This window comes from Lithobates pipiens, unplaced genomic scaffold (assembly GCF_037356315.1).
Source record: "Lithobates pipiens isolate NorthernLeopardFrog02 unplaced genomic scaffold, aLitPip1_a1.2 Scaffold_13, whole genome shotgun sequence".
NCBI classification, from domain to species: domain Eukaryota; kingdom Metazoa; phylum Chordata; class Amphibia; order Anura; family Ranidae; genus Lithobates; species Lithobates pipiens.
In genome coordinates, this window is record NW_027507718.1 from 100,386,781 (window position 1) to 100,413,435 (window position 26,655).

At 44.1% G+C, this 26,655-nt stretch overlaps 1 protein-coding gene across 4 annotated transcripts in view; it reads left to right on the plus strand.

The window, feature by feature from the left end:
• The window catches only part of SUSD1 (sushi domain containing 1), a 321,740-nt gene that overhangs the window by 60,019 nt on the left and 235,066 nt on the right, over positions 1–26,655 (plus strand). For all 4 annotated transcript variants that reach the window (XM_077475343.1, XM_077475342.1, XM_077475344.1 and 1 more), the window contains exon 3: positions 23,819–23,974. In XM_077475343.1, coding sequence (XP_077331469.1) covers positions 23,819–23,974 — 156 coding nt within the window. The remainder of the gene's footprint in view (positions 1–23,818; positions 23,975–26,655) is intronic.

The window sequence follows — 26,655 nt, forward strand, 5'->3', positions numbered from 1 at the left end:
GCTCCAAGAGGTGGACAAGAGGTACAGTGTCACTGATGCATGCACTGTCACTGCTCACCATCCTTGTGGCCTCCTCAAACGGTGACAGGACAGTGCATGCATCCCTGATCATGCCCCACTGGTGTGGTGAGAAAAAAACGAGCTCCCCTGACCCTGTCCTGGTGCCGTAGTCACACAGGTACTCATTGATGGCCCTCTGCTGTGTGTGCAGCCGCTGCAGCATGGCCAACGTTGAGTTCCACCTGGTGGGCATGTCACATATAAGTTCTTGGGCAGGTTCAACTTCTTTTGGAGCTCAGCCAGCCGAGCACAGGCATTAAATGATCGGCGGAAATGCACATATACTTTCCTGGCCTGCTTCAGGACATCCTGTAAGCCTGGGTACCTGCCCAAGAACCTGCACCAACAGGTTAAGGACGTGAGCCACACAGGGCACATGGGTCAGTTGTCCCTGTCGGAGGGCGGAGAGGAGGTTGGTGCCCTTGTCACAAACCACCATTCCTGGCTTAAACTGGCGTGGCGTCAACCACCTCTCGGCCTGCCCCTGCAGAGCTGACAAAACATCCACCCCAGTGTGGCTCCTGTCCCCCAAACAAACTAGCGCAAGCACGGCATGGCATCGTTTTGCCTGCGTACTTGCATAGCCCCTGGAACGCCTACGGAGCACCACTGGTTCTGAGGACAGAGCACTGGAAGAGGCCATGGAGGAAGAAGAAGAGGAGGGGTGGAGGAGAGAGGTGTCTCACAACCAATAGTAGCATTTTGTAGACGTGGTGGCCGAACAACCTCCAACACTACTGTACTGATATAGCGGTGTATACTGGGTTCAGAGCACACAGACAGCACGCACAATCTTCTACCACTGAGTGCAAGCTCTATTTAAAACGAGCAAGATAGTTAGCTATATAGGTGGATATAGCGGTGTATACTGGGTTCAGAGCACGCAGACAGCACGTACAATCTCCTACCACTGACTGCAAGCTCTATTAAAAAAGAGAAATAAAGCTAGCTATATAGGTGAATATAGCGGTGTATACTGGGTTCAGAGCACGCAGACAGCACGCACAATCTCCTACCACTGACTGCAAGCTCTATTTAAAACGAGCAAGATAGTTAGCTATAAAGGTGGATATAGCGGTGTATACTGGGTTCAGAGCACGCAGACAGCATGCACAATCTCCTACCACTGACTGCAAGCTCTATTAAAAAAGAGAAATATAGCTAGCTATATAGGTGAATATAGCGGTGTATACTGCGGTCAGGGCACGCAGACAACAACCACTACAGAAGAGCAAGAACGAAAAATCGGCTGATAACGATCGGTGTATACTGTGTTGAAGGTACACAGAACACCCACTAACTCCTACAGACGCCAACACACTACAGAAGGCCGCCGCGCTGGCGGCCTTATATAGTGTGGGGCATGTACTACACAGCCTGAGCTATGATTGGCCACAGGCATCCAGCCTGTGGCCAATCATGGCTCTCCTCGCTGCCGGCGCTGTGATTGGCCAAGCATGCGGGGTCACAGTGCATACTTGGCCAATCATGAGCCAGCAATGCACTGCGATGGCGCAGTGCATTGTGGGCCGTGAGCCCACGAAGCTCATCCCTATAGCAGATAGTCAAAGATCTGTAACAGAAGAAGCAGGGTAAGACAGCTGACGCGTTTCCTAACATCATTGTTGCTTAATCATAAATATCAAAATATATCACACGATGCATTTCATGATACTCAATTGCAAACACATGTGGCCAAAGAAGAAAAGGGAAAAAAAACATACAAAGCCCTTGGAAAACACGGTGATGGACCACACAAGCGAGGTAATAAATAATAAAGAATTAAGTAAAAAATAAAATGAAATGAAATAAGTAATCAATACTATGAACCTCCAAAAATGCATACATATTGCAAAAAGCATATATATATATATATAACAAAAAAATAAAAAAAAACTGCCCGCATTCTCCACCAACTGTGAGGGGTTAGCTCGGCAGCGGGTGTGTGTGACCCCCTGGATGGGTTCACAACACAAAATCAGGCACAGCAGGCAGCGTTGTAGGTGCAAAAAACAAAAGATGCGGTTTATTTATGCTACATGCAGTGAAACATATAACAGCCAAACAAAAATAAAACATGAAAATAAATCCTGGTCAGCTTGACCTCTAATTACACACTTAGATTCCCTGTCTAACAACTGAGTGCAGCCTTGTGCTGCACCAGTCCCTGTCTCTGTTGTAGAGGTTTGCCACACAGGCGTTAACTCACCGCACAGAACATGTATCACACTCCCCAGTCTATACAACACAAAACTGGTTCCAGGATGGAGCATCTCCCTAAGCATGCTGGGGTTTTTTGCAGAGGTCTTAATGAGCCCACTTACTTCAGCTGGGCTCATTAACTCTTCCCCTCTAATTGTAAAAGTCTGCATAAAGCCTGAATCTAGGGCACACATATTTCCCATCCTGGATACAACCAGGTGACTTTACCTGCGTGCTGCCACATACCCCCCCCCCTCTTGTTTCAACCTAGGGGTTGTAACACAAGCAGTCAGACACGCATGTATTCGAGACAAAGCATCCACATTCCCCATTTTAACACCAGGGCGATGCTTAACTGTAAAGTTAAATTCTTGTAGGGCCAGGAACCACCTATTTACCCTTCTATTGGTCTCCTTGTTCTGAGCCATCCACTTTAAAGGAGCGTGATCAGTCACCAGGTCAAGTGCCTACCTAGCAGATAGTACCGAAGGGAATCTAGAGCCCACTTCACTGCTAAACATTCCTTCTCAATCGTGGCGTAATTTACCTCATGGGACTTCAACTTCCTGCTGAGGTAAATGACTGGGTGCTCTTCCCCGTTCCAGACATGGGATAACACTGCTCCTAACCCAACGTGTGATGCATCAGTTTGTACAACAAAGTCCTTAGAGAAGTCTGGTGAGTACAACACTGGCTGGCTACATAAGGCTGTTTTTAAGGACTGAAATGCTTCTTCAGCCTCTGGGGACCATTTAACCATAACAGACTCTTTCCCTTTTGTCAGGTTGGTGAGGGGCACAGCCTGAGAAGCAAAATGGGGAATGAATCGTCGATAATAGCCAGCGATCCCCAGAAAGGCTCGTACCTGTTTCTTGCTGTTGGGACGTGGCCAACTCTGTATGGCCTCAACTTTATTGACTTGGGGTTTTATCACCCCCCTCCCAATAGTGTACCCAAGATATTTGGCCTCCTCCTGTCCAATGGTACACTTCTTTGGATTGGCCGTAAACCCAGCTTCCCGGATAGAGTCTAGGACTGCTTGTACTTTTGGCAAATGTGAGACCCAGTCTGTGCTATGGATAATCACATCATCCAGGTACGCTGCAGCATATTTCTGATGGGGCCTCAGAATCTTATCCATTTTCCGCTGGAATGTTGCCGGTGCATTCTGTAACCCAAACGGCATTCTCTTATATTGGAATGCCCCATCTGAGGTTACAAACGCAGTTTTCTCCTTGGCCGACTCGGCCAGGGGAATTTGCCAATACCCTTTGGTGAGATCAAGAGTTGTCATATATCGGGCTGTTCCCAGCCGGTCAATCAACTCATCTATACGCGGCATGGGGTAGGTGTCAAATTTTGTAACTTTATTCAATTGTCGAAAATCGTTACAAAACCGCTAGCTCCCATCAGGTTTGGGCACTAGTACGATAGGACTGGACCAGTCACTCTGGGACTCCTCTATCACACCCAATTCCAGCATCCTTTGAACCTCCCCACGTATTGCCTCCCGTCGGGCCTCTGGTATTCTATAAGGTTTTAGTTTTACCCTTTCTCCTGGCGGGGTGATAATGTCATGCTCTACGCCAGATGTTTGTCCCGGAAGCTCAGAGAAAATCTCTTTGTTACGAAGTACAAACTCTTTAACCTCCTGTTGTTGGGGTTTTGATAAGGTGTCTGCTATTCCAACCTCAGGAACTAAGCAATCAGGCTGTACTTGTGACAAAGTCTCTGCAACTAGGGATTCCCTATCCCTCCAGGCTTTCAGCAGATTGACGTGATAGATCTGCTCCGGCTTTCGCCTTCCTGGCTGTCTAACCCTGTAGTTCACCTCACTAATTTTTTCAATTACTTCATATGGACCTTGCCATTTGGCCAGAAATTTGCTTTCAACCGTAGGGACTAGCACCAAGACCCTATCCCCCGGGGAAAAAGTACAGGTCTTGGCCCCACGGTTGTACACTCTCTGCTGTGCTAACTGCGCTTGGGTTAAATGTTCCTTTACAATTGGCATTACCTGTGCAATTCTATCTTGCATCAGGGCGACATGCTCAATCACACTCCTGTGAGGAGAACTCTAATTTTCCCAAGTTTCCTTGGCGATATCCAGCAGCCCTCTTGGGTGTCTCCCATAGAGCAACTCGAAGGGTGAGAAACCCGTAGAGGATTGGGGTACCTCCCTAATGGCAAACATCAGATAGGGTATTAGATAGTCCCAATTCTTTCCATCTCTATCCACCACCTTCTTTAACATTTGTTTTAGGGTTTTGTTGAATCTTTCAACCAACCCATCTGTTTGGGGGTGATACACAGATGTACGCAATTGCGTCACTTTGTACAACTTGCATAATTCTTTCATAACCCGGGACATAAAGGGTGTACCTTGGTCCGTAAGCAGTTCCTTACAAATACCCACGCGGCTAAAAACAAGAGATAGCTCTTTGGCTATGGTTTTGGCCGAGGTATTTCGAAGAGGAATTGCTTCCGGATAACGGGTGGCATAGTCCAATATAACCAAAATGTACTGATGCCCCCTGGCGGACTTCATTATCGGACCTACCAAATCCATTGCGATCCTTTCAAAGGGGACCTCAATGATAGGAAGAGGTACCAGCGGGTTACGGAAATGTGGCATAGGTGCCGACTTCTGACACACAGGGCAGGAGGAACAATAATTTTCTATTTCCTTCATGACCCCAGGCCAATAGAATCTCTGCAATATCCTCTCTCTGGTTTTCTCTGTCCCCAGATGACCTCCCAGAATGTGCCCATGGGCCAATTCTAACACCAACTTCCTGTAAGGTTTGGGCACTACAAGTTGCTCAATGGTTTCTTCTGCCCTTTGAGCCACTCGATACAGCAGATCCCTTTCCATAGTGAAGTAAGGATAAGTGCAAGTCTTATCTGGGTTCACTAACTCGCCATCTATTTTCACCAAATTTTCCCGTGCCTTTATTAGGGTGGGGTCTTTTAACTGTTCTGTGGCAAAATTTTCCCTGTGAACCTCAAGATCCGAAAACTCCACAGACGGCATATTTTCATCTGAGGATGTTGGCTCCTCCCCAATTTCTCGAGTTTCCCCTGCCAATACCGACAAGGGAAATTCAGGAGAGTCCTCACCACTCCCAGAGGAATTCTGGTCATCTTCCTGGTTTATAGGGGCACCAGTGGGGGGCTCAGGACAATCCCAGAGTTCCCAGAATTTTGGAAAATCCCTTCCCACAATAGCATCATGTGGTAAGTGAGACACTAACCCCACCTGATGAGAGAGGTTACCTTTGGGGGTCTCAAAAAACACTGAAGTTACAGGATACTCTCGGGTGTCCCCATGCACACAAATAACAGCCACCCTGTCCTTCCCAGAAACCTCTGTAGTAACTAATTCAGCTTTTAGCAATGTTACCAGGCTACCTGAATCCAGCAACACATCAACATGTCTACCATTAATACACATTTTACATAAATGTTTCTCAGGTCCCCGAATGGCAGTGCATGCAACTGTCGCAAACAGCGACTGAAGTCTCTCCCTTATAAAGTCACATTGCATAGGCTCATCCACAACTGGGCAATTGGCTGCAATATGTCCCTCTTGGCGGCAGCGGTAGCAAATAATCTTTTTCGCTGCCTCTTGCAGCCTGGGCTTCCCGGGCTGCTCCCGCCAGACCTTAGGTAGAACTCCCACCCTCTCACTCTCTCCACCCTCACCCCTTGGAGTCATCTTACCCGCCACTGGGAATGATCTGGTCTTAGGGTGGAAAGTCCGTGAGTCCCTGGAAGAGGTGGTCAGGTTCTCTGTAGCCAAGTACCTCTCAACCAGATCCACAAGTTTATCTGCATTTTCTGGATCTCCATGGCTTACCCATTTTTGGATGGCAGTAGGAAGAGCTCTCAGGAAATGATCCATAACAACACGTTCCACAATGTTTGGTGCAGTCAAAGTCTCTGGCTGCAGCCACTTCCTGCTCAGGTGAATGAGATCATACATTTGAGACCTGGGTGGTTTTCCAACCTGAAAAGTCCAATTATGCACACGCTGAGCCCGGATGGCCAGGGTAACACCCAGCCGTGCCAATATTTCTGTTTTTAGCACCACATAGTCTTTTGCTTGGTCAGGCTCTAGGTCATAATAAGCTTTCTGCGATTCCTCAGTTAACAGAGGGGCTCCAAATCCAGCCCATTGCTCCTTAGGCCACTTTTCCCTTTCAGCAGTCCTTTCAAATGTGGTCAAAAACACCTCCGGATCATCCTCTCCAGTCATTTTTGTCAGTAAACGGCTCACACCAAAGGATGCGGTATTATTGTAACCACTTGCTTCATTGGTCTGCGGACGTTGCTGTATTAATGTCTCTATTTGCTGTTGAAAACTCTGCTCTTGCTTCTGCAACAGGTCTATAAAGCGGGCTTCAGATTGCTGCTGGGCTTGTTGCTGAGCTTCCAGTCTCTGCTGGTGAGCCTTCTACTGAGCTTCCAGACTCTGCTGCAAAGTTGCATTTGTCTGCTGCTGGGCTGCAAGGCTCTTTTGTAAACCCGCATTTGTTTGCTGCTGATTTGCATTTGCTAGAGCCAGCTGTCTCAGTATCTCCTCCATGCTGGCCTTAACAAAAAAAAAAAAAAAAAACTGCCCGCATTCTCCACCAACTGTGAGGGGTTAGCTCGGCAGCGGGTGTGTGTGACCCCCTGGATGGGTTCACAACACAAAATCAGGCACAGCAGACAGCGTTGTAGGTGCAAAAAACAAAAGATGCGGTTTATTTATGCTACATGCAGTGAAACATATAACAGCCAAACAAAAATAAAACATGAAAATAAATCCTGGTCAGCTTGACCTCTAATTACACACTTAGATTCCCTGTCTAACAACTGAGTGCAGCCTTGTGCTGCACCAGTCCCTGTCTCTGTTGTAGAGGTTTGCCACACAGGCGTTAACTCACCGCACAGAACATGTATCACACTCCCCAGTCTATACAACACAAAACTGGTTCCAGGATGGAGCATCTCCCTAAGCATGCTGGGGTTTTTTGTAGAGGTCTTAATGAGCCCACTTACTTCAGCTGGGCTCATTAACTCTTCCCCTCTAATTGTAAAAGTCTGCATAAAGCCTGAATCTAGGGCACACATATTTCCCATCCTGGATACAACCAGGTGACTTTACCTGCGTGCTGCCACAATATATATATATATATATGAACCTTTAAAACATATAACAGGACATGTAAAAACATACAGTATTTGTATGTAGTAATGTCAGTTCATGAAGTGCCGATCGAACAGGGCACACATGCAAAATAGCAATTAGGGTCAAATATATGATTAAACAAATAAACATAAATAAAGAAAAACCCTAATTAATTAATAGCAAGTACAGTAGACCCACTGCTTTTAGTTACATGAATGGACAAAAGTAATAGAACCCTTACAAATATCCAAATGTCGGAGAACATCAGAACTGGTTTGGATGTATAGACACTAAAGGGTAGAGAGACTAAGAGACAGAGAGACTGAGAGAGAGACGTCAATAACAACAAAAAAGAAGAAAGAAAAGAACAAAGAGAAAAAAGAGGAGCAACTTAAAAGCTATGTAGATTATTTCAAAACACTCATGTGACAGCGTTCTAGAGAATCGTTGAACAGAGCCAAATTTTTTTTGCAAATGAGTATCATTAAATGCATCATGTGATATATTTTGAATTAGTATATATTTGCTCAAACAATTTGTAGTCATTTAGCTATGATTAAGCAACGATGATGTTGTGAAACGTGTCAGCTGTCTTACCCTGCTTCTGCTGTTACATGAGCTTTGACTATCTGCTACAATAAAGGCTTATATTGGAGTGTGGCTGTCCAGATTTCTTTTCTTCATTTAATGTCACAGAATGGATGCAGACTTGTTGGTGTGTCAATATCTGGTATCGAGGAGACATACCTCTGTCTATCTGTTTTTTCTATATGGTATAAGTGTTAAGGTTGAGCCGACCAGGTAATATAGACTTAAGTTTTGTAGTGCCATGCCCCACAATGAGGTTGTGTTCTTAAGTACACGCCACGCCAATTTATGTCTACCATTCCATGAAGGTTATTTTTAATGAGGTGGTTACTCAGTTGGTTGTAGACCAGGCGTTCAATGAGTTTGGAGGAAAAGGGGAGCAAGGAGGGGCGTAGGTTATGAAGATTGGTAGGGTCCAAGGAAGGCTGTTTAAGTATGGGGGTGACTAGTGCATGTTTTAGAGAGTTGAGGACGATGGCAGAAAAGAAGAAGAGATTGAACATGTGAGTGTAGGATAGAGTCAAAGGTTGACTGCAGGATTTCAGAGGGAACTGGGTCCAGGGGACAGGTGGTTAGGCAGGCGTTAGAAATAAGTTAAGCAACCTCATCTATAATAGCAGGGTTGAATAACGGGAGAGTTGATTGTACCTGGGGTCATGGGGTGTTAAGGGAGGGGGGATATCTGTAGAGCAATGATTTCATCACAAATTGAATGCATCTTATTTTTTAAGTGATAGGCGATCGCCTGGGCAGAGTTAGTGAGTTAGTGGGTGGAGACAGTGTTAGCAATAAATGAAATAAAAATCTAAAAAGTTGACATACATTTGAATAAAAGAAAAAAAATTAAAAGCACCCACACCCACCTGTGCAAACACAAACACATAGGTACACACTATTTTATTCTACAGGGCTACACTGCTTTCTCAACAACATATATAATGTTATAATATAATGCGAGTTCTAAGTAATCTTCTAGTAAATAATGGGGATTTTAACATGTGTGTAAAAAATTGAAAAATTGCTCCAGGCAGCAAGTGGTCAAAATGCTAGTTCCCTGGCCATGAGGCTGTTGCATTGACTTTATTATATACAGTGCCTTGCAAAAGTATTTACTCCTTTGGCTTTTTACTCATTTTGTTACATGACAGCCTTTAGTTAAATGTTTTTAAATCTGAATTATATGTGATGGATCAGAACACAATAGTCTAAGTTGGTGAAGTAAAATTAGAAAAATATATACTTAAAACTATTTTTTAGAAATAAAAAAATGATAATTGTCATGTGCTTATTTAGTCACCCCCTTTGTTATGAAGCCCATAAAAAGCTCCGGTGCAACCAATTACATTCAGAAGTCACATAATTAGTGAAATGATGTCCACCTGTGTGCAATCTAATGCCGCGTATACACGATCAGACTATCCGGCGGACCAGTGTCTGCCAGACAATCTGCCCATGTGTGGGCTCCGGCAGACTTTTTCTTTCCAAAAGTCCGGCCCCCCACCCCAAAGAACCTTGTCCCCCTGTTGATGAGGACAAGGGCCTCTTCCCCACAACCCTGGCCGTTGGTTGTCGGGGTCTGCAGGCGGGGGGCTTATCGGAATCTGGGAGCCCCCTTTAATAAGGGGGCCCCCACATATGGGCCCCCCCACCCTATGTGAATGAGTATTGGGGTACCATGTACCCTTACCCATTCACCTGGTAAAAAAAAGTGTAAAGAAAAAAAACACAACACATGTTTTTAAAATAATTTATTGCACAACTTCCGGTGGTCTTCCATCTTGGGGGGGTCTTCTCGCCGGACTCCCAGCATCCTCCAGGAAGGGGGCAGGGTCACCATGTGACATCACCCGGTGACCCCGCCCCTTTTCCCTATATAAGTTGTCGCACAACGTGTCCCTGTCATTGCAGTCAGAGAGAGCGTTGAGTCAACATCTCAAGGAAGAAGAAGAGAAGAAGAGAAGGCGACGACAGCGGCGACAGAAGACTGGGCCACCGCTAGTAAAAAAGAACTGGAAGAAGAAAGTGGAGGCCCGGCAAGAAGCCCCCCGCCCACAGACCCAGACAACCAATGGCCAGGGTTGTTGGGAAGAGGCCCTTGTCCTCTTCAACATGGGGACAAGGGGCTTTGGGGTGGGAGGTCGCAGGGCCCCCCTTCCCCAAAGCACCCCCCCATGTTGAGGGCATGCTGCCTGGTATAGCTCAGGAGGGGGGGAGCTCACTCGTCCCCACCCTTTTTCCTGATCGGCCGGGCTGCGTGCTCAAATAAGGGTCTGATATGGACTTTGGGGGGACCCCCATGCTGTTTTTTCGGTGTAGGGCTTCCCCTTTAAGTCCAAACCAGGTGACGGGGTCAGCGAGCTGTCAATCTCACCGATGGAGGCTGTGACATTGACTTCCTTTGCTAGTCCCGTCTACCTGGAGCCACGTTCAAAATGAATGGACTTTCCTCCGTGTGTGGGCAAGTCCGTTCATTTCAAAAGTCCGGCGGACTCCCGCCATAGTCCTGAGGTTTGTCCGCTGCACCTAAGTCTGGTCGTGCGTGGGCAAGTCCACTTGTTCGGAAAGTCCGGCGGACCTCCGTTTCAAAGTCCGGTGGTTTGTCCACCGGACTAAGTCCGCCGGATAGTCCGGTCATGTGTACGCGGCATTAGTGTCACGTGATCTGTCATTACATATACACACCTTTTTGAAAGGCACCAGAGGCTGCAACACCTAAGTAAGAGGCACCACTAACGAAACACTGCCATGAAGACCAAGGAACTCTCCAAACAAGTAAGGGACAATGTTTTTGAGAAGTACAAGTCAGGGTTAGGTTATAAAAAAATATCAAAATCGTTGATGATCCCTAGGAGCACCATCAAATCTATCATAACCAAATGGAAAGCCCCCATATTTCTGTCATGACAGGTATACTTTAATAATACGTTTAGCCCACACTGGAAGCAGCGGTTGGGATTTCCAATTAAAATGCCTTCCTTAAGTACAAGGGTTTGTCAGGCACTGCAATTAGAACCAGTTAGTTCAGGATGTTTAGGTCTTTTGAATCAAGTTTGCAGGTCACTTCATCTGTTGTGGAACTAGAAGACAAATTAGGCCATGTTTTTCTTAATAATATGCCACGGCCTCTTTCCATTTCCCCTGAACAATCACTTTCCCATAAAAAAATAAAAATATTCTGAAAATCCCCAAACAAATTACATTGAACTGATCTTAAGTTTCAAATACTTCACACACCAGCACTCGCATGCAAACTTCATTTGTGTCTTCTTTTTTTCTGGTATTGTTTAGGAATCATCTGGTGAACACGCTATTATAAATATGTACTTTTCATACTAAATTGAGGGCACACTGTAGTCTACAACAAAAGCAGGCTTGAAAGATTCCTATATTATGTGTGCAATATCAATTGAAAGTGTATGTCCAGCCAAAACTTGCCTTCATTATTTGGATAAAATGGGGGAGGGTTAGGGCCCCTATTAGGTTTTTTTACTCCTATCCAAAGCTCTATTAAAATATTTTGTTAGAGACAAAGTGACAAAAACTCTCTTAATAGCAAAACCGATAGAAATAAAAATGCTGATCTAGGAGATAGATGAGCAGATTTGGCAGACCTGGACCTTATGTATCCATATAGTTATTATGAATGTAGCATTGCTTGAGGCTGGATATAAAGTATATTTTAGGTGGTCCCAGAGCATTTATTAGAAATGTAGCCTGGATCCTTTGCCCTAGGATTTCATAAATATGGTCAGGTGGGAACAGTCCTGCATGTGTGGTGGACATGCCCCAAAGATAGACATTTATGGATATGAGTTCATTCCCTGGTCTATTCACTAACCATGTTAAATATCTCGAAGGCTGCCAAGACAACTATTCTTAATGACTGTTAAAGATATCCCCAAGCACACGCAAATAAAAAAAATGTATTTACTTCATATTCCTGGCGGCCAAGATAGCAATTCCCACTACATGGAAGAATCCTGTGATCGATCTTTCCTTGCTGACACGTAAACTTACTTGGATTATGCTTAATGCAAAAATAGTCAGTACTCTCTGAGATAGACAATCACAGTTCAATTGAGACCCCTTTCACACTGGGGTGTTTTTCAGGCGCTTTAGCGTTAAAAAAGCGCATGTAAAGTGCTTGAAAGAAGCCTCATCTGCAATCCCAATGTGAAAGCCCAAGTGCTTTAAGAGCCCTTTCAGACTGCCAGCACCCAGAAAATGCTCGTAAAGCGACGCTTAAACTAGCGACGCTTTACCAGTGTTTTTCGAGCGCTAGCGGGGCACTTTTAACCCCTGCTAGTGGCCAAATAAAGGGTTAAAAGCACCCACAAAGTGCCGCTGCCAAAAGTGCTTTGCAGGCACTTTTCAGGTGCTTTTCAGGCACTTTTCAGGCGTTTTGCAGGAGCTTCCCATTGATTTCAATGGGAAGGGGCGCTTTAGGAGCAGTGTATTTACCGCTCCAAAAGCGCTGCAAAGAAGCTGCTTGCAGGACTTTTTTTGATGCCCTGCTAGCGCAGCGCCTCAGTGTGAAAGCACTCGGGCTTTCACACTGGGATTGCAGTTGCGTCTTCTTTCAGGCGCTTTACAGACGCTTTTTTTAAGCTAAAGTGCCTGAAAAACTCCCCAGTGTGAAAGGGATTTCACTGTGAAAGCACTTGGGCTTTTACATTGGGACTACAGATGAGGCTTCTTTCAAGAGCTTTACAGGCACTTTTTTAACGCTAAAGCACCTGAAAAACGCCTGAAAAACACCCCAGTGTGAAAGGGTTCTAAGTCTGAAATCTCTCACTCTCTTATCTACAATTACCAGCTGAATAGTGCTGGACTGGCAGTGGATGTGGGCTCCCAGGACCTCCTTTCACTTTCCTCTTCCTTTTTCTATCCTTCATCTTGTACCTCCATATTTGCAGCTTTGCACTTAGTGGTACTTAGACAAATACTTCCATGCCTTAGGCCTAGTAAACACGAGCTGAATTTCAGGCAGCATCGGCATCGGTTCAATAGAAACCAGCCAATATTTGGTAATTGTCTACTGTGGCTGTTTAGCCTGCTTCTGTGGATGGGGCATGACCAAAAAAGGTCTACCGATCGACGTCCGATCACTGCTCTCAGCCAATGCCTGAGAGTGCTGACCGGAGTGTTCTAGCAGGGGGGCCGTCATCCTGTCTGAACACAATAGTACAGCAGGGGAGATCGCTGTACTAAGAACACATAGTCAGTACAGCAGCTCCTCCTGAGCTGTTTTTTTTTTTTTTTCATTCAGCCCTGCTGGGTTGAAAGAAGGAAAAAACGATGTGTACCAGGCTTTGCTTGCTTTGGTTGGCATGTTAGGATCTTATATCTGTATAGTGATATCAGATGGGCTACATACCAGTAAATGTCCCTGTTGACCTAACTTTTTTTGTTTGGGTCTTCTCTTTTTTCTATATAGACAAATTAAATTATTGGATACTATATATGAGCTTGATTACATAACTATATATTTGTGTGACTCTTAAAATACTCCTGAAATAAGCCCTTAGATGTTCAATTGTGCCTGAAGGGGAATTTAACAGTGAATGAGAGAACTTTAGACTTGAATTTCAGGTCACTTCTGTTTGATTTAGCTGTATATTGTCAATCACTATATTTCTAAGCACTTTTCTGGATGTTTTAAACATATTTCTTATTGGCTCTTTGTACGCTTGTGCACTTTGCTACTGAAAAGTATTGTAATTTTATTTTCTTCCTTTTGTGGAAAACAATAAAAATTATTGAAATAGAAATATGAATGCTTTTTTAGCAGAGGTAAAGCCTGGAACTCAGGCAATGGAAGGACAAGGTACGATCAGAATGGATACTATGGGATCTGTTTATAAAACATTTGTTGGATTAACATGACAAATAGACATGTGCATTCGTTATCGTCAGAATGCATTTTCGTCCCCAATTTCGTGGATTTTTGTGTTAGTTTTAACAAAATGATAATGAACACACAGAATCTGAAACCCGAAAGATCCGAAATAAAAAAAATATCCATTATATTTTCGTATCGCTGCGACAACAGTTCGATATAGATAGATAGAAGATTCAACATGACAGTGACAATAGCGATTTGTGTCTATCGAACCTGCGGTCGAATGTGCCTAACCTAACTCTATTAGTCCAAGATTATTCGACATAGAGAGAAAAGATTCGACATTATAGAGACATGAAGATTCGACTAAGCAGCCAAAAACATACGATCACCGCTAGCAGACATTTACAGTCAAATGCTCCGCCCATAGGCTATAGAAGATTTCTAATGTTGTTTTACTAGTAATAATAATGAATAATTATTACTAGTCAAACAACATTAGAATTCTACTATAGCTTGTGAGTGGAGCATTTGACCAGAAATGCACGATTGCATCGTCGTACAGTTTAGCTGCTTCGTCGAATCTTCTTAGAACATCCGACAGACAACATAAGCCTTTATTTGACAGATTTGACCTTAATTAATTTGGATTTGCGTACAAATGCATTTTTTAACGAAACAAAATAAATAAAAACTAATTTTGGGAGTAACTAAATAAATGTATTTTTCGGACGAACCCAAAATTCCAAAACAAAATATTGTAGTGTGCATATGTCTAATGACAAATAACTTTCCAGGCTGCACAAAGTTTCCCTATCATTTCTCTAATACTATAACTAAGATAGAACATGAAAGACACATAGCGGAGGAGAGCAAAAAAAATCCCAAGAAATTCTTTAAGTATGTAAACAGTAAAAAAGGGAGGACAGACCATATTAGCCCCATAAAGAATGAGGAAAGACATCTGGTTACAAAGGATGGGGAGATGGCGAAGTTATTAAATGTATTCTTCTCCTCAGTCTTCACAAGGAATCGGGGGGCTTCAGTAACCAAAACTGCAGTGTTTATCCTCATGACACATCGGAGGAAGCACCTCTGTGGTTAACAGAGGGCAGAATTAAAATTAGACTTGGGAAACTTAACATTAATAAAAAACCGGGACCAGATGGCTTGCACCCGAGGGTACTTAGGGAACTCGATCAAGTTATTACCAGACCATTGTTCCTATTTTTTACTGACAGTCTATTGACTGGAATGGTACCAGCTGATTGGTGAAAAACAATATTTTAAAAGGGCCCAAAATACACCCCTGCGAATTACAGACCAGTTAGCCTAACATCAATAGTATGTAAACTCTTGGAGAGGATGATAAGGGGCTATATACAAGATTTTAGTAATGAGAACGGTATCATTAGCAGTAACCAGCATGGATTCATGAAGAATCATTCTTGCCAAACCAATCTACTAACCTTCTATGAGGAGGTGAGTTGGCAACTAGATAAAGGAAGGCCCGTAGATGTGGTGTATCTGGATTTTACAAAAGCATTTGACACAGTTCCCCATAAACGTTTACTGTACAAAATAAGGTCCGTTGGCATGGACCATAGGGTGAGTACGTGGATTGAAAACTGGCTACAAGAGTGAGTTCAGAGGGTGGTGATAAATGGGGAGTACACGGAATGGTCAGGGGTGGGTATTGGGGTCCCCAGGGGTTCTGTGGGACCAATCCTATTTTATTTGTTCATAAATGACCTGGAGGATGGGGTAAACAGTTCAATCTCTGTATTTGTGGACGATACTAAGCTAAGCAGGGCAATAAATTCTCCGCAGGATGTGGAAACCTTGCAAAAAGATCTGAACAAATTAATGGGGTGGACAACTACATGGCAAATGAGGTTCAATGTAAAATAATGAATTTGGGTGGCAAAAATATGAATGCAATCTATACACTGGGGGGGAGAACCTCTGTGGGGAATCTAGGATGGAAAAGGACCTGTGGGTCCTAGTAGAGGATAGGCTCAGTAATGGCATGCAATGCCAAGCTGCTGCTAACAAAGCAAACAGAATATTGACATGCATTAAAAAAGGGATCAACTCCAGAGATAAAATGATAATACTCCAGCTCTACAAGACACTGGTCCGGCCGCACCTGGAATATGCTGTCCAGTTCTGGGCACCAGTCCTCAGGAAGGATGTACTGGAAATGCAGCGAGTACAAAGAAGGGCAACAAAGCTAATAAAGGGTCAGGAGGATATTAGTTATGAGGAAAGGTTGCGAGCACTGAACTTATTCTCTCTGGAGAAGAGACCCTCAGAGGGTATATGATTTCAATATACAAATACCATACTGGTGACCCCACAATAGGGATAAAACTTTTTCGCAAAAGGGACTCATGGCCACTCATTAAAATTAGAAGAAAAGAGGTTTAACCTTAAACTACGTAGAGGGTTTTTTACTGTAAGAGCGGCAAGGATGTGGAATTCCCTTCCACAGGCGGTGGTCTCAGCGGGGGGCATTGATAGTTTCAAGAAACTATTAGATAAGCACCTGAACGATTGCAACATACAGGGATATACAATGTAATACTGACATATAATCACACACATAGGTTGGACTTGATGGACTTGTGTCTTTTTTCAACCTCACCTACTGTGTAACTATGTAACTTCCTGTGATCATCTACTCCATTTTTAGTGGGCAAAACGTGGTATATTTTTCTGAAATTCCTCATTCAGAAAATATACCACGTTTTGGCCTCTAGATGGAGCTGACCATCATAGGAAGTCTTAGTATCATTGAAAATACAGAAGAAATTCACACAGCCTGGACAAATCCTTATGACATTCATCCAACAAATGTTTTATTACTGGACCCCTAATGCCTGGAACCCTCTGGGCTTAGCAATAAAAGCCTGAGGAACTCAGAAGGAGATTTCTGTACTAAAGATGCAATTTTAATACATAATATATATCTTCCCGCATTGATCGGCATATGTTTTTTTGGCATGCCTGTTCTACATAAGCCGGATATTCAGTCCGTGTTTACCAATAAGTGTCCTGTGTTGGCACAGTTCCCCATGAGAAATTGTAAAAAACGGCATACAGGATGACACTATCCATAAGGACTCATGCCACATATATAAAATAGCAATGCTTGTCCAGTCTCTGTATAGTGGTACAAGCTACATGTGAAGTTAGCGATAAGAGCCCCAACACAATAATACACATTTGTGTGATTCCCCCTAGCAGGTGTGTGGTCTCCTAGAGAAATAGAAAATGGCCTTAAGTATTCATTATTATGCACGTAGTCTAGCCATCAATTCCATACCTAAATACATTTTGTTGTGCAGGCATGGCAGTTGTGGGTGGCCTTGTAAATCCTTGTAGAATAGAGTTTATGAGGTCCTTCGATTGGGATAAGGATTTCCGGTCTAATTGATTTAATTTAAGGACAATTATATTCTTAAAATAAAAAAAACAATAAGCTTAAAAGATCTTGGCGGCTGCATTTGTAGTCACATGTTATGAGTCACAACCAACAAACAGAAATGGCTGTATATGTAAATGGTAATTTCATAGATAACCTGGGTAACCTCTATCCATTAGTTGTGAATTTTCAGGTAATACCCCAAAAAATGTGTACAAAATCATCAATCCTGGATAGTGCCAGATGGTATGATACATTTTAGTTGACTTATCAGGGATGTAATGCGCACCATGTACGATCTTGAAATGTATCAATCTGTCAATAAATGGAATAATATTGGCCAACAGACCAGATGCTGCCCAATCACTGGTGTCCAGGTCAGGAATATCTGCAGTTTACTATTCACTCACTGCACTTGGTCAATGTTGGTGCAAGTGTTTTTATTAAAGATACTATTAGATAAATATTTGGAAGGTTGTATTTTTTTAGTGCATATTTTGAAAGTGAAAGGGTTGAGAAGAGTAAACACGATTTCCCAAGGTTCTGATGCCTATAGATGCTCATAGCACTGGATCTGGGATCAGGAGGAAATGTTCTGCAACAGGTTGAGCAATCAGCAAAATTATTACTTTCCTTTGATTATATATGAAGTAAGAGATGTGTGCAATGAAATGACAACATCCTTTAAACTGCATATATTGCATGAAAATACAGAAAATGTTGATTTTATAGGCATGCTCGTATGAACCATATTGTGTTAAAAAGTCAATACAAATTTTATTATTCACTTAAAAAAAAAAAAAATGATTATTCACATCACATAGTTAAAAATGTCATGTTTCATGTCAAAACTTTTCTCTAATACCCCATATTTCCATATCTACAGAGACCTAATCACAATATGATCAGACACAGAGGATCTGTAACTTGAAATTTGCTAAACAGGTATAAAGTTAGAATCAATAATACAAAATATAGCCAGAATAGCAAAAAACAGACATACGTGCAAAAAAAAAAAAAAAGAAAAAAAAGAAAAAAGAAAAATGCAAAACAGATTATGAAAGCTTTACAAACATAAACAACAATGTCTATGTGGCTCAATCATGATAACATGTGACTATATAGCATAGTTTCTATGGCAACAGAGTCACGCTAAAGCCCCATACACACTACCAGTTTTTCCTTCAGATTTACCAAAACCATATAATATGAGGTCAAACCTTAGGAGTTTCAATGTGTATACAATCAGGCAGGTCCTTCTACTACATGGTTTTGGCAAACCTGAAGGAAAAAATCTGCAGAAAATCTGATAGTGTGTATGGGGCATAAGAATGACTACTTTAGTAAAACAGCACAGCTATTTGTGACTGTTTTCATAAGTGGTATCCCTTATAGTGAAGTCCATAGTAGCTGTGCTAACACAGGCTAACATCTAAAGTTGTCCTGAAGACAAAGTGCCACCCCACTGAAACTGAAGTACTCTGGTAGCAGTTGGGTAGGGGCTCCCCAGAGTAGCTTGGGTTTTTGGAGAAGGCGCTTGATGTTAATCTGGCCTGGCTGTTTTCATGCTGGCTATCAAAATCAAGGGTCTCCCACCTGCCTGCAAATTACTTGCCTAGCTACCTCTGTCTTATCAGGTTCTAGCTCTCTGAGCTGCAAAGGGAGGGAAGCCTGATTAGGCAGGGAAGTAGAGAAACAATTCTCTGTGTTTATCTGGGCTTACACAATGAGGAAAAGAATTATGATCTCCTGCTGATTTTGTAAGTTTGCCCACTTACAAAGAAATGAAGGGTCTATCATTTTTATCATAGGTATATTTTATACCTCATTACACTCATTAATTGTACCGACCCGAATGGGACACAGGTCTCTAGCGGACCTAAGTGCCACCGCTAGGGGCTCCAGAGCAAGAGAAAACAAAAATGGAGATAACGGTCAACCCTGCCGAGTTCCCCTACCCACTTCAAAAAAATCCGAGGTGGAGGTCCCCAGCCGGATCGCTGCTCTCGGACGCTTGTAAAGTAGGGCTACCCATTTCCTGTACTGTGGTCCAAACCCCATGATCTCCAACACCTTAAACATATATTGCGTAAAAAGTCTTCTTAAATTAGTATCTGCATGAAGCCCGTCTGGTCTATGTTGATAAGAGTGGGTAGAACATTCGCTAATCTAGTGGCCAAAATTTTAGTAAGAATTTTCAGGTCCATATTAAGTAGGGCTATAGGCCGCTAAGAAGTGCATTCCGTCGGGTCCTTTCCTGGTTTCAAAAGCAAAACCATGTAAGCTTCGAGCATAGAGTCGGGCAGGGTGTCTTGTTCATGACAGTATTCCAGGAGCAGATTTAATATAGGGGACACTATTTCCACATTTGCTTTGTAGAAGTCAGCAGGGAGCTTTATTTGGAGGAAAAGTAAAAATTGCCTGCTCAATTTCTTTTTTAGTGATTTTGGCATCTAACAATTGCACGTCATCTTCAGAGAGCTTGGGCAGAGGTAAGGCATTAAGAAGAGATTCTAAAGCCGATGGGTCATAGGGGGGTATAGGAGAATATAGAGTGGAATAGTATTGGACGAAAGTGTGCATGATGCGACCTGGTTCATCAATTAAGTTCCCTCCCGTGTCCTTAATAACTGGGATGCACGTCAGTGGATGGTAGTCTGCCACTAACATGGCCAAAAGCTTGCCATTCTTATCCCCTTCAGCAAAGTTGGTCTGCGCCCTCTTAACCAGGTCCGCACGGGCCTGACCCGTAATATGGATGGACAACATGCGTCTCGCCTCCAGCAAGGTCGCATACGAGGCCCCCGTAGGGGAATCAGCATGCGCCCTTGCACTCTCCCGTTCCTTCAGTAGCAACATATCTATTTCCTCCTTATCTTGAGTTTTAACTGTCTTAATGGCCGAGATATACTCCCCACAGGTCACAGCCTTAAAGGCATCCCATACTGTATGGCGGTCAGCTGTGCCGTCATTAACGGTCCAGTAGGACTGCATGGCCTCCGTCAGTCGGGCCGAGACATGCTCGTTTTGTATCCAGCCCGGCTGGAGCCTCCACCCCCTCCCTCCCTTTCCCATTGTAAATGACAGTGTGACTGCAAGAGGGTTATGATCAATCAGGCCCCCCGCTAGGTAGGTGACATCACCCACATAGGGCAGCAAGGCATTGTTCCCAAACGCCAGATCAATTCGAGCTGAGGACCTGTGCACCATCGAGACATGGGAGTAACCCCTATCCATCAGGTGTTTCCACCTCCAAAGTTCCGTGAGGCCCGCCACCAATCCCCGACCATTTAGGTCCGTGGACCCTCCCCTAGTCGGGTTGGAGGTGTCCAAGGCCGCATCTAACACGGCGTTGAAATCCCCCAACAGAACCAACGGTAAATGGGTATATGGCGCAAGCTTAATCAGCAGGTCAAACAACATTTTGGCCTGTAATGGGGGGGCACATAGATATTTACCAGTACTATACGTTTGTAGCATATATCCACAACTACCGCCACATATCTGCCTCCGGGATCGGAGATCACCTGGTGGACCGAGCAAGGTACGGATCTACTGATCAAAATTGAAACTCCCCTGGCAAAAGTGGAGTAGGTGGAATGGAAAGCCTTTTGGATCCATGGTTTACGGAGCGCTAGAACCCTGCTGCCATCCAGGTGAGTCTCCTGCAGGAAAACAATATGTGGTCGGGTTTACTGATACTGAAAAACCGAGGCTCTTTTAAGTTTGTGATTTAGGCCTCTGACATTCCAAGATATAATCCTCACATCATCCACCATCTTTGCAGACGTAATCATATCTTGGACAACATTGGTGGAGTGGAGTCCCCCGCCCCCCCCTAGACACATTACCCAGATCAAGCAATAAAACTTCAGTCAAGATCAGGTGTAAACCAGGACCCCATGGACAAACCAGCCCACCCGCAGAGCGGGTATAGAGCTCAGGAGTTAGGAAAAAATACGTTATACATGTATCCCCATGTCGAGATGTGACGCTAACCAAACCCCCCCCTTGCCTCTATACCATCAATTACCCCAACAAAACCGGTATATGGCTTATTCCGTAAACTGAAAAACATAAAAACGTTTATGGCAGGTTCCTGCCGCAGTGATCTAATGCCCGGCAGCTCTTTGGTCTTGTCCTCAGCACCTCCACACGCTCCCAACAAAAAGTAGGAAATTAAAACTGAACAGCAGGAGTTAAGAAGTACAATAGCCAAGGCACGAGTAGTTTAGACACCAGTGTAAATCTCCCTGCAGGGGGTGTGCCCACGGTCGTTGGCCCACAAAAAGTGGCCAGTGGAGAAGTAAACGGGAGAAAAAGAAAGCAAAAAGTAAAAGGTAGGATAAAATTTAAAATTGTAAACCCAGATGACCCAGGACTCCACATTACCGCCTCCCGGGTGCAAGCACGATTCCTTGACAGGGACTGGTGGGAGCCCCCCCCCCCCCCCGCATCCGAAGGATCAGAACAGGAAAATGTCAAGAGGGCCAACAAAGAGCAAAACACCCCCCCCTGTAACAGGAGATACCAAGGGCATACCTCATATAGGCAGTCATTATCAATGTGGGGGGTAAAAAAGAAAAAAAAACCCAATCAGAAGCTGGAGGGCCAAAGCCTTCACCCGAGAGGGAGGGCACCAGAACAGAATTCTCCAGAAACAGGGCATAGTGCAGGGGTCAACATACCAGGTCAGCTTCTGTGGAAACTGTCGCCACTAGGAACTTCAGAATTCTCTATCCATCCATTCACTGGCCTCCTCTGGATGTTCAAAAAATTTCACCGCTCCCTTATACTGAACTCTCAGTTTGCTCGGGTACAGCATGCTATACTTCATTTCTTTGTCTCGCAGTCGGCGCCTGACCTCTGTAAAGGATCTCCTTTTCTGCTGTGTAGCCGCAGAGAAGTCCGGGAACAACATAATTTTTGCGTTGTCATGGCGGAGCTCTTGCAGTTTCCGGGTTTGGGCTAGGATCATGTCCCTGTCCCTAAAGTTCAGGAAGCGCACTAGGAAAGGACGAGGGAAGGCCCCGGGGGGCCTGTGACCAGCCGGGACCCTATGTGCCCTTTCAACTACATAGGTGGGGGGCATATCTGGCATGGACAGCAATTGCTTGAAGAAGCTTTCAGCAAACTGTGCGGCCTTGTCACCTTCAGCCCCCTCAGGGAGCCCCACCACCCTAATGTTGTTCCGCCTCTGCCGGTCCTCAGCATCAATGGCTCTGTGCTGTAGGGTCCTAACTTGGTCCCTGAGCTCCGCAAGCCGTGCACCGTGGTCCCGAGATGTGTCCTCCACCGTCGACACCCGTGATTCCACTGTGGTCAGGCGACCTCGGATCTTATCCAAATCATGTCGGATTAGATTGCACTCAGATGAGAGGTGATCTATCCGCCCCATGAGCTCCGCTTTACTAGCGCTGATGGCCTCCAGGATTGGCCTTGTAATGGCATCCGTGTCGCCCGGGAGACCCACCATCCTCTCCCAGCACTTTAGCCTGTGCCATTTTGGGATGTGTTGCCTGCACGCTTTGCTGAGACAGCGGCGGGGAAGAAGCCAAGATGGAATGGGCGGGGTCAGGCGCCGTGTCCCTGGCCGCGCGGCTTTGCCGTTGTTCCGTTCTCGCCTTAGCAGCCTTCTTCACAGCCGATGAGGGCATCCCCGTTGTCAGCTCACCTTCCCCCGTGCAGTGGTATGGGTCCCGACTGGTTAAAATGTTTCTACAGGTACGGATTTGACCCGGAGTAGCGGAGCTGTGGGCACGAGCAGCTGCCCTGATCACATCCGGCCGGAAGTCCCAAGCTACAGTACATTTAACCACCCTTTGAGTTTGATCTATTAAAGCGGAAGCATGCAAAATCTGGTGCAGTTCTGCATAGAAATCAATCAGCTTCCAGCTGATTGGCCACCATGCACAACCACACCAGATATTGCACTCCCCAGTTATAGTAAATCAATCCCTTTGGCTTTAAATAGTGTCATTGACTCCCTTTTTTTCTTAACATACAATCAAAGAAACCTAGCTTCTAAACCTTTAAGCCTTTGTTAGGACAGACAGTGTTCTAATCTAGTTCTGACTGCTAAGAAAGGTCTGCTTGTACAGTACAGACAGGGCTAATTATGGCTAATGCAGTTACCCAGCCCCCTCATAAACAAGAGAACCACCTGGGATTTTACAGTGCTGGAGGTTCCAGAAAAAAGCATCTAAAAAAGGTAAGCTGCAATTTTTTAAAATTTTTTTTAGTTATGCTATGTGAATAAGATCATTCAACACATATATAGTAGGCGCTATTCCAATTTGGCTGCAAACATGGAAATATACTTTAAGAATTGATAAATTATTGGCTATAGCATACTATCCAAGTCATTCAATTAATTCTGATTTAACAAACAATGAGAGTAAAAGTGAAACCAAAAAGATAAAAACAAGAGTATTAGGATGTTTGTATTGTGTTTATAAGAGCTATTTATAAATTAAAATACTTCCTTTTAAAAGCATGGTTTTGTGTTCTTTTGTTGAAACAGATAAAAATGAGTGTCAGATTGGAGCGCAAAAAATTTGCGGTGAACACACAGAATGCCACAATACACATGGCAGCTACTACTGCATCTGTCTGAAAGGTTATCGACCATCCAATAACCATGACAATTTTATACCAAATGATGGCACTTTTTGTAAAGGTGAGTGAAGGAATAGTGCAATGTTAAAAACTGTTAACTGTTTTTAAATGTTTGATCTTGACGCAGCCTTACCTGTGCCCATGAAATGCAGCCTGACCTGTGCCTGGCAACTGGCGAGGAAGTCATCACATCTGCCTGTCACTCAGATAGAAGACAGAGTAGCCTGAGCGGCAGCCACGGCCGTACTCCATTTGGCCCCTGGGGCTGCCCTGTCTTCTGTAAGACACAGGCTCAGCCAGGAGATCGCCCAGCACTCGTGGGAGACAGCCATCCAGTATTGACATTGCGGTGGTGGCGACGGGGGGTGGAGGCCTGGTCGGTATTTGCTCCATAAGATGCACAGACATTTCCCCCCATTTTTTTGGGGGGGGGAGGTACACCTTATGCCGCGTACACATGATCAGATTATCTATGTATTGCTAGTGCACCGGAATTTTGAAATGAACGGACTTGCCCACACACGTTGAGTAAAGTCCCCTCATTTTGAATGTGGCTCCAGGTAGACAGAACTAGCGAAGGAAGTCAATGTCGCCGCCTCCATCGGCAAGATTGACACCTCGCTAGCCCCGTCACCTGGTATGGATTTAAAGGGGAACCCCTACGCCGAAAAAACCGCATGGGGTCCCCCCAAAGTCCATAGCAGACTCTCATCCGAGCATGCAGCCTGGCCGGTGTCAATCTCACCGATGGAGGCAGTGACATTGACTTCCTTCGCTAGTTCCATCTACCTGGAGCCACGTTCAAAACGAACGGACTTTACTTCGTGTGTGGGCAAGTCTGTTCATTTCAAAAGTCTGGCGGACTGTCCGCCAGAAAAGTCCGGTCGTGTGTAGGCATGTGTGGGCAGGTCCGCTCATTCGGAAAGTCTGGCGGACCTCCGCTGCAAAGTCCGGCGGGTTGTCTGCTGGAAGTCCACTGGCTAGTCCAATTGTATGTACGCGGCATTATGGAGAAAAAAATATGGTATGTACATTTTATTATTTTTATTTTGTTTTAACTTAATGAACAAGTTGACTAACTATATATGAACCACTTTGGTCAGGAGTATATACTTGACAGTACAGCTACAAGGGGCAATGGTTTGTAGTATGTAATGTAAGGCACAGTTTACAGAGTGCAATAGTTAGGATTATGTAATACATAGCAGATATTATAGAATTCAGCCATCAGTCAGCCATATGTCAAAGGGTATGCATCCTGCAGAGTGATCAGAGTTGCACTCTCTTATGGTGGTCAAAGAGGAGAAAGGAAGGTTGTTGGGACTTTAGATGAGGCGATGAATGGGTAAATTCATCCACCTCCATCCCAATATTTGACTATGTCAATGGAAGAAAAGGGTTGGGACTTTAAATGAAGCACAACTAGAAAGATCAGGTCATATGATAATGAATTCCATACGAATATACATGGATTAAAAATAACATGATAGAATAAAGAACACCTTAGCAGTTTTTTGTACATAATAATAATTTACAACCATATTAAGGATAGTAATACATAAGTATATAGAAACATACACATAAGGGTTTATAATAAACATAATTATTTAGTAGTCATAATAAAAAGTATTTCATAGATTTTTGGATGTGTAATCTCAAAATCGCATGACTGTATGATGTAACATAAGGGAAGGCTCTGGAGTAATATCCACTCATCAAGAGCAATTATACATACAGAGATCAATAATGAAGAAGAAAAATTGGCAAAATGAACAAATGCTGGACATAAGGAGTGGAAGAACGAGGCTAGGGTAAATATGTACCAAACACTCATACCTTCACATAAAATGGATATGGAGTAATATGGTGTTGTAACCAGCTGGGGGCGCCATAGAGAAACAAACATCCCATGGGAGCTGAGGCTGCAAACCCGCAGCCAGAAAAGTGACCAGAGAGACAGTATGGAGAGCATGGATGATCAGTCCAGCATTTGTTCATTTTGCCAATTTTCTTCTTCATTATAGATCTCTGTATGTTTAATTGCTCCAGATGAGTGGATATTACTCCATTCTCCACTCTGGAACTCCAATGGCATGATGCATTACCTTATGGTCACAGAAATTGCTGCCCACAGCCAATACTCAATACATACTCAACTGTATGTAAAATGCTGTAGTTAAAGGAGAAGTACAGCCAAAGCTCATTTGGCTGTACTTCTCCTGTGGATCTCAAGAGTTCACTTTGTCCTGAAGCCCACTGTCGGCTGACCTCACATGCCTGGACCGGCACCCAACTAAGCCTCTTAGCAAGCCACTGAGAGCCTAAGAAGACCGCTCCACAGCCCAGAGTTTCAGTGAGCGAGGGGGGCAGAGCAGAGAACGATGACTGACACAAACCAGGTCTCTGATCACAGAACTCTCAGAATTGAGTGAAGAGTGATTCTGCAAAAAAAAAGTTCATACTTCTCTTTTAAGGACCCCATTTCTGAATTTTTGTGTGAAAGTAGTTTAGTACAAAGTGATGATAGTTGTAAAGGGGTATAAGAACTCAAGCCAATGGATATACTGTAGTTGCTGTAGCCCTATCCATAATGTTGGATCTACTAAAACACTTGAGATGAAGTGCTATGATTGTACATTTAAAACGCCTTTACCATCTTGGTGCTAAACCTATATGATTCTATAGCTAAAGAGAAACCTTCATTGAAGTAGGATACAATTGCTGGCTTTGTTCTGAAAATGC